Raw genomic sequence first — 13,650 nt, forward strand, 5'->3', positions numbered from 1 at the left:
GAGAACCATTTTCTTTGTGAAGTCCCATCAGCCATCCTAAGAATGGTGATGTCCGAAGGGATGCTGGGGACCAGTCACTGCTTCCCCTTTTCATGATGCTAAACTTAGGCCCAGAAAGAGGGCGTGGGGAGAATTTTAAATGCAGCAACACCAGTCCCGTTTTCAAGAGTGGCAATCTCCCGTTGCCCCTTCTCCCTACCACAGGAATCCCCCTGGTTCAGGTGAGGAGAAACGGTTTGTAACTTTTCCCAAAGACGGGGACACCGGTCCATTAGCTGCTCAATGAGTCAGAGCCAGGCCTTTGTATCACTCAAGTGGGTACCGAATGGCCTGTGGTATTAGGTGAGGTGGGGGAGATTCTGAGAACCTGCTGCTGCACTCTAGGTGGGAGGCAGTCCAGGGAGAGGTGGTGTAGACCACTTCGCCCAGTAGTGGGGAAAGTCTGCAAGGCCCAACAGGGCAGGGCTCTTCTGGGAACAGGCTGGGTCAGTGGAGCTGACCCCACTGAGTATCCCCTTTCCTCCCCTTCCTGCCCCTCAATGCCCCCTCCACCCTAGAGCCTTCCCAGGACTGGGTGCCTGGGGGGGTGGGGGTGGGGCAGGGAGCTCTCACTTCATCTTCATCTTTCCCAGGAGCCCTGGTCTACCTGGCACATCCTTGACTCTGCATTGGCTCATGTGGTTAGGATTGTGTGTGCACAGGGCAGTGGTGTGGACAGTAAATGTGGAGGAAGTCTTTTGGTTGTTGACCTACTTCCTCTTTCAGTCATACATTGAAAGGAGAGCCAGTGGGCCTGGTGAGGCTGGTGTGGCCTTGTGTGTGTGTGCGTGTGTGCTAAGTCCCTTCAGTCATGTCCGACTCTTTGTGACCCTATGAACTGTAATCTCTTCTGTCCATGGGATTCTCAAGGAAGAATACTGGAGTGGGTTGCCATTTCCTTCTCCAGGGGATCTTTCCAAGCCAGAGATCGAACCCACGTCTCCTGTGTCTCTTGCATTGGCAAGCGGGTTCTTTAACCATGAGTGCCACCTGGGAAGCTGGTGTGACCGTGTCACACTAAACAGCACCGGCCTCTGGGCTCCCTTCTCTGGTGGCCTGACCCATGGCCCTGGGAGCAGGAGAGGTGGGATAGGCTAGCCCCAGTTGCCTGTCTGTTCTCAACCTGCAACGTCTTCTTCTTGAGGGTGCTGACTGCCCCTGCCACATTGCCAATGGCCATAGAGCTGAGGTATTAAGAGTAAGACAAGTGTGACACTAAGGGTCAATCAAGAGACCAAGTTTCCAGCCCCTGCTCAGCCACTGACTCCTGGGGGACCCTCTGAATCCAGCCCATCAGAAGAGTGTCAGAAACCCTCTCTGAGAAAGCACTTTTCCTCTCCTTGGGAAGAGTCCAGTTGGAAGGTAATTCCCATCCACAAGCCGAGGGGGAGAGGAGACAGGAGGCCCCAGCTCCCCTGGAAGTGAGCAGAGGTGGGCAGGGGCCCTGGGGAAGCCTAGAAGCTTGCAGTTAAAGACTCCCTACCTGCAAAGATGGACCTTTACAAAGGCTCCCAGATCCCTTGCAGCTCAGTGGGTAAAGAATCTACCTGCAATGCAGGAGATCTGGGTTCAATTCCTGGGTCAAGATTCCCTGGAGAAGGAAATGGCAACCCACTCGAGTATTCTTGCCTAGAGAATCCCACTGACAAAGGAGCCTGACAGGCTACAGTCCATGGGGTTGCAAGAGTCGGATACAAGTTAGTGACTAAACCACCACCACCACCACCACCAGATCCCTTGTGAAAGACTGCTCATTTTTGGATCTTCACAGCCAGTGAAGGTTGGGCCTCAGGGATGTTAATTTCACCCCTGGGTGCTCAGATGGAGACCTGGGGTAGGGGTAGGGTAGGGTGAGGTCTAAGGGACTGGGGTTTCATTTGTGTTGAATGATGAGGATTACTCCTAATTTGGGGGCGAGGGGAGAGGGTCTTGAACTGACAGAAACTGAAAGGAAACCTCTTTACCACACTTTGTCATATTTCCTATCTCCTTTGAATGTTCTCCTGACATCTCCAGGCAGTGGAGTGGCTTATGGGATTCTGGTTTGAGGTTCCCTTGCATGGACGGGCCTGGCCTCCTAGCGGACTGATGTCATTAATGTACTTTCCAGGGAGGCCCAGGCAGGGGCTCAGCGCACTCCAGCACCTTGAGCTACCCTCAAGCCAAGCCACTGAGCACTGAATTTTGCTGCAGATAGAAAAGGCAATGTGCCTTGGAACCCCTGAGTCTGGGCCATGTCTGCTCACCCCTGACTTTGTCACTTTTTCTACCCTTCTAGGCTGATTCTTAGCCTCCCCTGGGTGGCCTTTTATACATGACCACCAGATCACTTTCACACCTACCCTTCCTCACCCACAGACTGGACAGTGGCTGGCGTGGAGAAGGTAGGTCATACCACCTTTGACAGGTGACACTGAGACTGGGGGAGCTGAGGTGACATGGCGGAAGGTTCACCACAACGTCAGTGACAGCCCAAAGCTACTGCCTCTCCCATGCCCTCCATCCCCAGTCCCCCACTTCATCCCATCTCCTTTCTGTTATTTATGAGTAGACATTCAAGATATGTACATGGGATTGAGTTATGAGAGAGTTTTTGCACTCAGGCTTCTGCCATGGACAGTCCAGGCTGAGGAGAAACTGAAGCTATGAGGAGCCTGCCGACTGAGTCTCAGTGTGGAAGGAATGGAGAAATTGGGGACACTGGGCCTGAGGGAGACATGGAGACTTGGGTCATAGGTATGTTTGTGGGGGGCAGGGCAGGGAAACATGGCAACTATCTGCAGACCTCTGACACGGCTCGGTGATGTCATAGTCACTTTCTGAAGGTTCTGCTAACAGTGACCACAGGTCGAAGCTTCAGACCAAGTGCCTCAACTGGATAAGAAGAGGCACTGCTCAGGAGCAGACATGGAAAGTCTTCCTTCGACGAGTAAGAAGATGAATTTTGTGCTTCGAGGTATGTACACAGAAATCAGAGACCAACGGGCAGGGCTCTGGCAGTGGGTGGGAAGAGGGGATCTTGACGGTGGTGTCTGGGCACGACTTACTCTAAGCTCTCTTACTTCTCTGGCTTGGCTTTCAAGCTACTTTGTCTGTGAATGCCCTAGGTGTGCCCAGGTGTGTGTGTGTGAGTCTGTGTATATGTGCTGCTTGTGACTTCCCTGTGCTTATGAGTGTGACCCTCACCAGCCACTCAGGGGCCCATTAAGAAGTGCCCACGGGCTCTGAGGCTGACCATTCTGGTTTTCCCAGCTTGGTGCTTCCAACTGCTAAGGGCAGCTTCCCATTGCAGCCAGGACACCAGGCAGTGGCCGGGCCAGAAGGAGGCCCCTGTCCCACCTCACATCTCTGGCTTAGAAAGGCCTGACAACACTGAGAGGCTAGGGCACTCTGGAGAATGGTCACATTATAACGAGGCCCTGCTTCCCTCTGGGAAGGGTAGAAACAGAAGATGGGGGGGCGGGGGCTTGAGAGTAGCAGACTCTGAGAACCTGGCAGTGGAAGAAGTTGGAGCCATCGGCCTGGAGAAGAGACTTGGCCTGCCGTGCAATCTCTGAAGGATAAGGGGTTAGACTGTGTGTGGGATGGTGACCCCAGGGCTCAGAGATAGGCTCAGATAGAAGACAACCCAGTAAGGAGATGGTAAGTTCACTGTGAGTGGAGGTATGCAAGAAGGTAGGTGAGCACTCGGCTAACTCTTAACAGGACAGGGGATTAGATGAGAGAGCCTTAAGATGTCTGCATTCCAAGGAGTCTGTAAACTGGGGACCTAAGAAACTGACTTTGGTATCTGTGGCTCTTGCAAAAGGGCACTATCTTTGCCTTCATTAGCTTCCAAATGGATCCCTAACGTTCGAAGCCCAGCAATGCCAGCTACAGGGCCACAGCCTAGGTCATGACATTCTGAGGAGCTGGCAAGAGCTGGGTGGGGGTGGGGAGGTAGGTTCATTCTGAGGTCATCTCCCTTGTACACCTCACACTCAGCCACAGTTGCTAGAAACAGTGTTTCAAAAACTCATCTTCAGGTGGCTCTCATTTCTAAATATGGAAATTATTAATAGGTGAGTATCCTGGGCTTTCAAAGTGCTTTAGAAAGGGAATATCTGTAGAATAACTCATGATACCTCTTCCACTATTTTCTCCAAATTTCAACCCTTGAAATGTGCTCCTTTTCTCAGCTTTCCTCTTTTCCCCTCCATTCTTTCTAGGAGGCTCATGGTATCTTCAAGAGGGAACGGGACCCTCGGACAGTTTTCAGCAGGGCTGATACTAGTGTTTGGAATGGGACGTTGCTCCCTCCTAAGTGACTCTCCTGTACAATGCAGGACATTTGGCATCTCTGGCCATCCTTGCCTTTTAAATTCCAGTAGCATTTCCCAACATCCGTTAGAGGTGACACTGCCCTCTCCCTCTTTGAAAACCATTGCCTGAATGGCCATACTACCCAGTGACAAAGCCAAGGCCAAGTCAAATCCCATTCATTCATTCCAAGAACTTTTATTCTTCAATAGGGTGTGTGTCAGAAGAGCAAAGGGAACGAGGGCCTAAACTGAGGCGGTGAAAAGTGGACTGAATCCCTGCCCACAAAGTTACTACTTCTCCCGATTTCTCTTCTTTTGCCAAACTCCGTTTTCGTCCTCTAGCCCACCTAGCTCGCTGGTTCCGCAATTGCACCACAGATTGACTTTCTGGGAATTAGTGGAAAGACCCTAGATGAGCGCGATCCTCGGGAGCACAATCAGGTTGTTTTCAGGCGGGGTGCGAGTCCCGAAACCCTGAGATCTCACAGCAGCTTTCCTGCTCGAGCGAGCAGCCGCTTCCCGCCCGGCTTATGAGAGCTAGGTGCCTGCCGCAAGGCCCCTGCAGCAGAGTCGCGGCGGAACTCGGTGGAGGTGAAGGACAGTCGACCCTCACGGTCGATACCGGAGTTGTCCCGGGGTGGGTGGGTGGGGTGAGGGGTGGTGGGTGGGGCTGCCTAGGGGTCAGGGGACCCGGGACGCAGAGGCCGCGGCTCAGAAGGAGCAGAGGCCAGCGCAACACGGCTCGACCTTGCCCTCCAAACAGCAGAGGCCGAGGCCGCAGGGAATGGCGGAGCCACCTCGCCAAAGTCCTTTGAGATGCCACCTCGGTGCGAAAAGGGCGGGGAGGGGGCGCGGGGAGTGGGCAAGCGAGATTATTATTATTCCTCGGTTTTGCCGCGGCAGCTAGCGCCGGCGGGTTGTTCTGTTTGAATGAATGAGCCCAGCGGCCGCGCCCAATGGGCTCCCGCGTCTGTTTAATATTCATGAGGCCCGCAGCCAATGGCCGGGCGAGGAGGTTGTTTTAAACGGCGGAGCCCGCTGGCCAATCAGGCGGCTCTCGTGGAGGCAGCTAGCGCGAGGCTGTGGAGCGCTGAGCCGCGCGTCGTGCCCTGCGCTGCCCAGACTAGCGAACAATACAGGTACGTTTCGCACCGCCCGCCGTCGCCGCCACCGCCGCCGCTGCCACCGCCACCGCCACCGTCGCCGCCGCCGCAGAAGCAGCGCCCGCACAACTTTCCTCCGGCCCGCGCCGCCGCGAGCGCGCTCAGCCGCCGCCCCCTGCCTCTCCTCCGCGCGCCCTTCCCGCCCCCTTCGCCTCCCCTCTTTGCTATAGGTGCGGGAAGGAAAAAGCGATTCAGGTGTTTCAACTTTTCCGTGCATCAACCTGAGCTCCCCACTGTCGGGGCTGCGTTCCCTCCGCGGAACCCGTCTCGGCCGACGCCCCCTGGGGCAGCGGCCCAGGGACCTTGACCCCCCCCCAAGCCAGATGTTCGGGCAGCTGCGGCGGCGCGAGCCGAGGGGCGACTGCGGGTTCGGGCGGCGCGCGTCCCGGCGCCGGGCGGCGGACCTGGGCAGGGGGCCGGTGCTTCTCCGCCCGGGACGGACTCCGGGGAGGCCGGGCGACCGCTGCCCGCCGGGGACTACGGCGCAGGCAAACTTCGCTCCCGGTCTCGGCTGGGCGCCGCGCGGCCCCGGGGGGCTGCACTGCTGCTTCTGCATTAACATGGCCGTCGCGGGAGCGCCCGGCGGCCCGGGGAGGGGGGGCGCGGGCCGGCCGCCCCCTGCTCATCTCCTGCCCGCAGGGCACCGCCGCCGCCGCCGCCGCCGTGAACATGGCTGGCGCGGCACGGCGCGGCGCTGGGCTCAGGCGAGCTGCGGGGGGACGGGCGGCGGGTACAGCGAGCGGGCTCCGGCCTCGGCCCCAGCGCCCGAGGCCTGGGGCGGGCGGCGTGGAGGGCCGGGGGCGCCGCCGCGGGCCCCTGCGCGGCCGAGCGTCATGGCCGCACGGGCGCCTTTGTTATCCCGAGGAGTGCGCTCCGCGCCGCCGCCGGGGGCGGGGGGTCCAGCCCGCGGCCCCCGCAGCCCCGGGCGGGGCGGGGTGGGGTGGGGGCTGGCGAGCGGGCGGCGGCGGTGGCAGGGCCCGGACCGCTTTGTTCGCCGCCGTCGCCGCCGCCCGCGCCGGCCGCGCGCGGATCAGCCATTTTAGCGAGCGGAGCTTGGAGGCGCGGCGGGCGCCGCGGTCACCGCTGCTGCCCGCTCGGCTCCGCGCCCCCGGCGCGCTGCCGCCGCCGCCGCCCCCCGCTCCCTACGCCCCCCGCGGGTAGCAGTGGCGGATTTCAGGGGCACTTTCTTTCATCAGGAAGCTTTTGACAAAATGGAAGGTGAATTCTGCGTGTCCAAGTGACCCAGCGCGGGGCCGAGCCCGGCCGTCCGTGGCCGGCCCCGGGCTCCCCCGCGACCCGCGCCGCCGCACCCGCGCCGCCGCCGCGGGGCCCAGATTCAGCCCCTCGGTCGCTCCCAGGGAAGGGGAACGCTTGAATTTAGCGTGATGACCTTGGGTGTGGGAAAAGGAAAAGATGGCGGGAAGCAAGGGGGGTGGGGTGGGACAGGGGCGATAACACGCCACAGCTGCATTTTGATTTGGAAACTTTGCAGAAAGTGTTCCTGGCTGGACATGCTTGCCTTTACCGATGGGCAAGACTAGCCCTTTCTGTTTCCCCTCCCCCTTTAGGTAATGATGAAGATACAGACTGGAACTAAACAGTACAAGGGAGATCTGCTCACTTGCCAGATTACTGTTCTTGTAAAAGCCATTTTTATAAGCCAGAACGCATCAAAAATAGTGAAATTTCAAGTGTTCCCCATTTACAGTTCTCCTGCTTTGATCTTGTAATCCTCGGTGGCAACAGTATTGTTGTCTCTAACATAGTAAAACAGATGACCCGCTAGCCTGAAGTGGTTGGTTGCAAGCTTCTGCCACCCGCCTGCACCCTTTACCAACGTGTCCTCCGTGTGCCCTTCCCACTTTTGAATTGTAGTTTGCAAAACGTAATAGTTCTGAGTCGCAATATAGCTCAGAACCACCCAGCTTGGGTCGGTTCCATTTGGAGAACTTGATCACTCCTGGAGAAGTAACTCACAAACCAGCGCACTTCATGCTGGTCAAAAGTTAAATGACAAGCGACAGTGAAACTGATTTCCTCCCTACTCTGCCTTCAGCTGCTAGAGCGGCTGCAGGATGGGGGCAAGGGTTCTTCCAAAAGGGCCACCTCTGGTATATCTTACAGATGTTCATTGTGTTTGTTTCTCTTTGTCTCTCTTCCCTTCATCAGTCAAGATGGCTAAAGGTGATCCCAAGAAACCAAAGGGCAAGATGTCTGCTTATGCCTTCTTTGTGCAGACGTGCAGGGAGGAACATAAGAAGAAAAACCCAGAGGTCCCTGTCAATTTTGCTGAATTTTCCAAGAAATGCTCTGAGAGGTGGAAGGTATTTTTCTTTTATATTTTTCCAGCTACTCTTAGTTGGATTTCACACTTTCTGGTTACTGACCTTCAGTGTAGCTCCAGGTGGCTGTTTTCTTCCTCTTTACTTAGACTCATCTTGTCTCTCCTTAGAATTTTGTTTTATTTTTGAAGATTCTGCAAGGGTTTAAGGCTGTCATCCCCTTTTGCAAGTGATTCTCAGTGCTGCCACCATAATTACAGGACAGCTGAACAGGTGTGTGCTCACTGCATTGAGGTCCTGTGTTTTGCAGACCATGTCCGGGAAAGAGAAGTCGAAGTTCGATGAAATGGCAAAGGCGGATAAAGTGCGCTATGATCGGGAAATGAAGGATTACGGACCAGCTAAGGGAGGCAAGAAGAAGAAGGACCCTAATGCCCCCAAGAGACCACCGTAAGTGGCTATAGGATTCAGGATAGCAGTTAAGAGCTTTCCTTCTGCTTGAAAGATTTTTAAAAAGACAACTGTACCTAAAAAGATGTTGTGATACCTCAGCAAAACAGTGTATACTTTGAGCTGTACAATGCAGGGCCAGGGAAATTCCTGGTTGTGGCTGTCTTTGTGAGCTGTACGCATGCATGGTGGTTGGCTGTTGGCATTTCCACTGGGAAGGGGGCAGACAGCCCAGTTCTGGGTGTCAGTGTCCATTGGCGTTTTCGCTATCCTTTTCCCAGTAACTGAGAAAGCACCGTATGTTGCTGAAGCCTCTTAAGCATTCTAGTGCCTGCAACTTTGTAATATTGTGCATGGCATCACGTATTTCTTCACTTGAGGGGAGAGTCATAGTGGTAGGAATTTGTGCATTCAGCAACATGAGATCTTGACTTCAGCTCCCATTTTGGTGGGTTCTCCTCTGATGTATACAATTCTCTCCCCACAAGGTCTGGATTTTTCCTATTCTGCTCTGAATTCCGCCCCAAGATCAAGTCTGCAAACCCTGGCATCTCTATTGGAGATGTGGCGAAGAAGCTGGGCGAGATGTGGAATAACTTAAGTGACAGCGAGAAGCAGCCATACATCAACAAGGCAGCGAAGCTGAAGGAGAAGTATGAGAAGGTGAGAGACCAGAGTGTACCCTGCACAGGCTGGGGGTGGAAGGCTGCAGGACTCGTCTCCATGCCAGATCGGCCTAGTATATTGGTGGTCCGGCTTCTGACAGATGGTTGTGTCTAAGATAGCTTTTCAGGCAGGCTTCAAAATGTGATCATATGGGCGTGCCCCTAGCAGAGGGTCAGATAGTGCTTATTCACTGGACTTTTAGAGCACGTGAACACCCATGCATTCTGCAGTTGGAGTGGCTGCGAACCCAGTTTGAATCTGGAAAGAAATATTTCAAAGAGTAGCCCTGTCTTTCTCCCGTGTTTTCTCCTTCTGGGGTGGGGATGGCTTGCTTCTACCCTTGACTCATTTGCAATGTGTGTCTGTCCCTTCCAGGATGTCGCAGACTATAAGTCTAAAGGGAAGTTTGATGGTGCCAAGGGTGCTGCTAAAGTTGCCCGGAAAAAGGTGGAAGAGGAAGACGAAGAGGATGAGGAGGAGGAGGAGGAGGAGGAGGAGGAGGAAGAGGATGAATAAAAAAAAAAACTGTTGATCTGTCTCCTTGTGAATACCTTAGAGTAGGGAGCGCCTTGATTGACACACCTCTCACCCAAGATGTGTCTGTTGCCCTCATTAGGTTTAATTACCCAATTGGATCATGATCATATCTTAGTGCTCTAGCAATTGTCAGTGGTTTACATTCAGTGGCCATGGGTGTCTGGAGCACCTGGAAACTGTATCAAAGTTGTACATATTTCCAAACATTTTTAAAATGAAAGGCTCTCGTGTTCTCCTCACTCTGTGCACTTTGCTGTTGGTGTGACAAGGCATTTAAAGATGTTTCTGGCATTTTTTTTTTTTTAATTTGTAAGGTGGTGTGTTAATTCTATGGTCATGGGCTAGAAATCCCGAGTTCTCAACTGTACATATCTATAGTTTGTAAAAAGAACAAAGCAACCGAGACACACTCTTGATGCTCCTTGCTTGGTGTGGAGGCTGTGGGGGCAATGCCTTCCGGAGGGGCTGTAGCTCAGGGCGTGCACTGTGGGGCTGGACCTGTGGACACTGCAGTGGGCATCCATTTAGCTTCAGGTTGTCTTGTTTTTGTATATAGCGACATAGCATCCCGCTGCCATTCTTAGCTGTGGAAGGGGGGGGTGGGGTCAGCAGGCATGAGAAGTGTTTTGGATCCTTTTTAGTTGAAGTGCGGTAGTTTTAAACTGTTGTTTTTTTTTTAAACAAACTGTAGAGCTGTTCATTGTCAGCAAAGCCAAGAGCCACTGCACCAGTGAAAGTTCAAGAACCTTCTGTACTAAACACGATCTGCAATGTTGTTATTTTTTTTGTATGTTTAGAATGTTGAAATGTTTTTGAAGTTAAATAAACAGTATTACATTTTTAAAATTGTGCTCTATGATGACAGTCTAAATGTCTGACTCACCTCAGTCTTAGCAGGAGGACAACCCACTCCATGGCATCTTGTAACTAGCCTCCTGGTGAATCTGGTAAATAACTTCTTTTACTTACTGTGGCCAACCTACTGAGGACAGAGATACTAAGAGGACTACTTGAAGCTACTGTGTGATTTTGTTTGTGTCTGAAAGGCATTAAGGTGAAGTCTAAGCTGCTGAATGTAGGTGCTAAGGTCACAGACAAGATTTACCAGTTCTCAAGAGGTTTAGGAAGGTGGGTGGTTAAGATTGAGGCTGACTACTACTGGGGTTTGCTTGTTTTTGGTTTCTTTTTTTTTAAATCTCCCACTCTACCCACCTCCCCCCCACACACACACACTGGGGAGGTGGTCAAATTCATTGCTAAACAGCAAAACGTTCAGGCTTTTTTTTTTCTTTCACCCATGCGCCCCACCCCATGCCCCAGTACTCATAGTAGAACATTATTTTGCTCAATGATCAAGGTGTTCTTGAGCTTGGCATCCTCTCCTAGACCCCAGTGAGGGGTACATGGAGGAGGGTGCAGTGTCCTTTTTCCTTCCAACTTCAAGAAACCAAACACCTCAAGGAAAATGGCTGGGTTCCATCAAGGGGCACCTGCAGGGCAAGCTGATGGCATCAACTGCTTCTAAGTAGTAGATGTCATCAGAAAAAAGACTGGTCTACCCATGGTTTGAACTTGTCTATTTGGAATATAGATTGTTGTTAAAATGTTCTTACACTTGAAGAGGCTGGTTATATGTTTCAGTGTTTATTTTCTTTTGGAAGGTGTAGCATTTTGTCCAAGTTGGGCTGAGGGTGATGGCCATAGTGGCAGATGGTGACCTTAAATATTTTGAGCTCTGCTGTGTATGTGCATTGAACTGTTGGCAGTAATGAAGGGGACTGTGTTGGGGGTGAGTGTTAATACCTTTTCAGCATTAATCCGCAAATGTACGTGTTGAAGGCTGTGAAGCACTCTAGGGTGTTTTAATGACACAGAAGAAAGTGCTTTTCTTAAAATTCACTATTGAGAAGCTTGGCTGTCTGCGGGTGGTATCTTACCCACTCGGTCAGGGTCAGGGTCATGGTCATTGGCTGGGTCTCTAATCTGTATTCATAGCCATTCCTTCTCACATCACAACTGTTTGTTCTAAATGTGTTTTTCTAGTTCTAGAAAATGACCACTAATTAAAAAAACCTTGGTCCTGAGGTTTGCCCAGAGGCACCTGTTCCCAGGTGGCCCCTGCCTGCTTTAGCTGTGCCCAGTCACTTCCCTCCAGCCTTTGGCATTGTCAACTGAAGCCTCTGCTGCCTGACACACAACCAGCCAAGCTAAGACATGGTAGCTGTGACCAACCTAGTCAAGAATGGGAGGGAAGCTCAACCTGTAGTCACAAAGGAGCAATTTTATTCTTCAAAGTGCTCCTCTGTCTGGTGGAAGCTAGAGAAACCAACTATGGAAGGGCAAAGACTAAAAAGGATGACTTTTGTGTTCCTATAGTAGTTAAACCTAAGTGGGGGACTTGTTAGGTGGTCTTTGATTAAGGAGAAATTTAGTTCTAAAGAGACTCAGGCAGCTTGGCCCATACGCTGCTTGCAGTGAGAGGACTGCTTACTGTAAGATTCTCACCTATTACCATTGCTCCTCTTAATAGAATGATGCCTTGTAGCTTCTCTGAGATGCTACAAGTGGTATGGTGTCACCACCTAAGGCTTCAGCTTAGCTTGATTTCTGGGCCCGCAGTATGTGTTCCTGCAACACCAACCTGTTTGTTATTTTTTTAATCAAAAGGACAGTAGCCACTTTCTCTAACCACCTCTATCTTCTAACACCCTCACCCCGTTCTTGAATGATGTTTTATATTTTGGAAAGAGCAAGGCTGTGATGTAGCAACTGTTGTCTGTGTCTTCTGTGTGTCTCTTCTTGTCACAAATGTATTTGGGGACTTTGGATGCATTCATTTCCTGTAATAAAGTTTCTTAATCAGTCTTCCTGAAAAGTAATCAGTGGGCTGTCTGCAATCTGTCTGAGATACTGAACCTCTGTATTTTGGGTTGATTATAATCAAGGCTTTAAAAGGACACTTCACCGTAACGATAGATCTCAACTAACATTTAATAGAAAGATACTATCAAAAAGAGCAAATGTTAAGGACTCCAAAACCCTACCTAGATCAACCCTTCAGCCAGAGGGGTAGCAGGGAGTTGGCTCTGGAGCCCTGTGTCAGGGTGAATATGCAGTTTGCAGGAGCTGCTATTGATAAAGTGGCTGGCTTCTTATAATCAGCCAGCCTGGCCAGCCAGCACTCCCTAAGGCCAAGGGTTAGGGCTCAATTGGCTGGCAGAGCCAACCCCAACAAGGACTCTTGGGTGAGAGCCACTGGGGCCACTTGCTGTACTCGGCCTCTGGCTTAGTTTCATGTGCAGCCCTAAGCTATTTGGGAGGACCACATTCCACCTTGTTTTGTATCTTGAGCATCCTCCTAAGTGTGTGCCCAGTTGCTCAGTCATGTCCGACTCTTTTGAGACCCCATGGACAACAGCCTGCCAGGCTTCTCTGTCCACTAGATTTTTCAGGCAAGAATACTGGAGTGGGTTGACATCTCTTCCTCCAGGGGATCTTCCCAACCCAGGGATCAAACCTGTGTCTCCTGCATTGGCAGATGATTCTTTACCACTGAGTCACCTGGGAAGCTCCATTCTCCTAAGATGTTAGCTTAAAAAATAATCTGGGACAGCATATTGACAAAATAAGGAAAGCATCATCTCAGTAGATATATTAAGTGTTTCATAAAATACAACACCCCTGGGGAGTAAGGGACAAAAAAAAAATACAACACCCCTCTGTGATTAAAAAAAAAAAAAACACTCAGAAAACTCAGACACTTCCTCAACATGTACAGAACAATTAGGAAAACCCATAACTAATATACTCAATGAAAGACTGAAAACTTTCCCACTTTCCCCCTAGGTTAAGGAACAAGAGAAGGACATCTACTTGTGCCACTTCTATTCATCATTGTGCTAGAAGTTCTAGCCAGGGCAATTAAGCAAGGAAAAAAAAAAAACATCCAGACTGGAAATGAAGGAATAAAGCTATGTGCACTTGCAGGTGAGGTCATCTTGTGTATAGACAATCCTAGTTCAGTTCAGTTCAGTTCAGTCTCTCAGTCGTGTCCGACTCTTTGCGATCCTATGAATCGCAGCATGCCAGGCCTCCCTGGCCATCACTAACCCCTGGAGTTCACTCAGACTCACATCCATCGAGTCAGTGATGCCATCCAGCCATTTCATCCTCTGTCGTCCCCTTCTCCTCCTGCCCCCAATCCCTCCCAGC

General features: G+C 51.9%; 1 protein-coding gene across 1 annotated transcript; it reads left to right on the top strand.

Annotated features, from left to right (window-relative positions):
* Positions 1 to 2,910: 2,910 nt before the first annotated feature.
* HMGB3 (high mobility group box 3) lies at positions 2,911 to 9,417 on the top strand. The gene is made up of 5 exons (XM_052663373.1): positions 2,911 to 2,995; positions 7,673 to 7,827; positions 8,096 to 8,235; positions 8,724 to 8,898; positions 9,277 to 9,417. Exons 1-5 carry the CDS (start codon positions 2,947 to 2,949, stop codon positions 9,415 to 9,417), a joined length of 660 nt encoding a protein of 219 aa, XP_052519333.1. The 5' UTR covers positions 2,911 to 2,946.
* The last annotated feature ends 4,233 nt before the right edge of the window (positions 9,418 to 13,650 follow it).

This window comes from Budorcas taxicolor, chromosome X (genome assembly GCF_023091745.1).
Source record: "Budorcas taxicolor isolate Tak-1 chromosome X, Takin1.1, whole genome shotgun sequence".
Classification (NCBI taxonomy): domain Eukaryota; kingdom Metazoa; phylum Chordata; class Mammalia; order Artiodactyla; family Bovidae; genus Budorcas; species Budorcas taxicolor.

Bases quoted from the DNA above. Each gene is read 5' to 3' on its own strand.
- HMGB3 (XM_052663373.1), top strand. From the start codon at position 2,947: ATGGAAAGTCTTCCTTCGACGAGTAAGAAGATGAATTTTGTGCTTCGA. The intron at 7,828-8,095 runs GTATTTTTCTTT...TGTGTTTTGCAG, and splicing joins AATGCTCTGAGAGGTGGAAG to ACCATGTCCGGGAAAGAGAA. The intron at 8,236-8,723 runs GTAAGTGGCTAT...TCTCCCCACAAG, and splicing joins AATGCCCCCAAGAGACCACC to GTCTGGATTTTTCCTATTCT.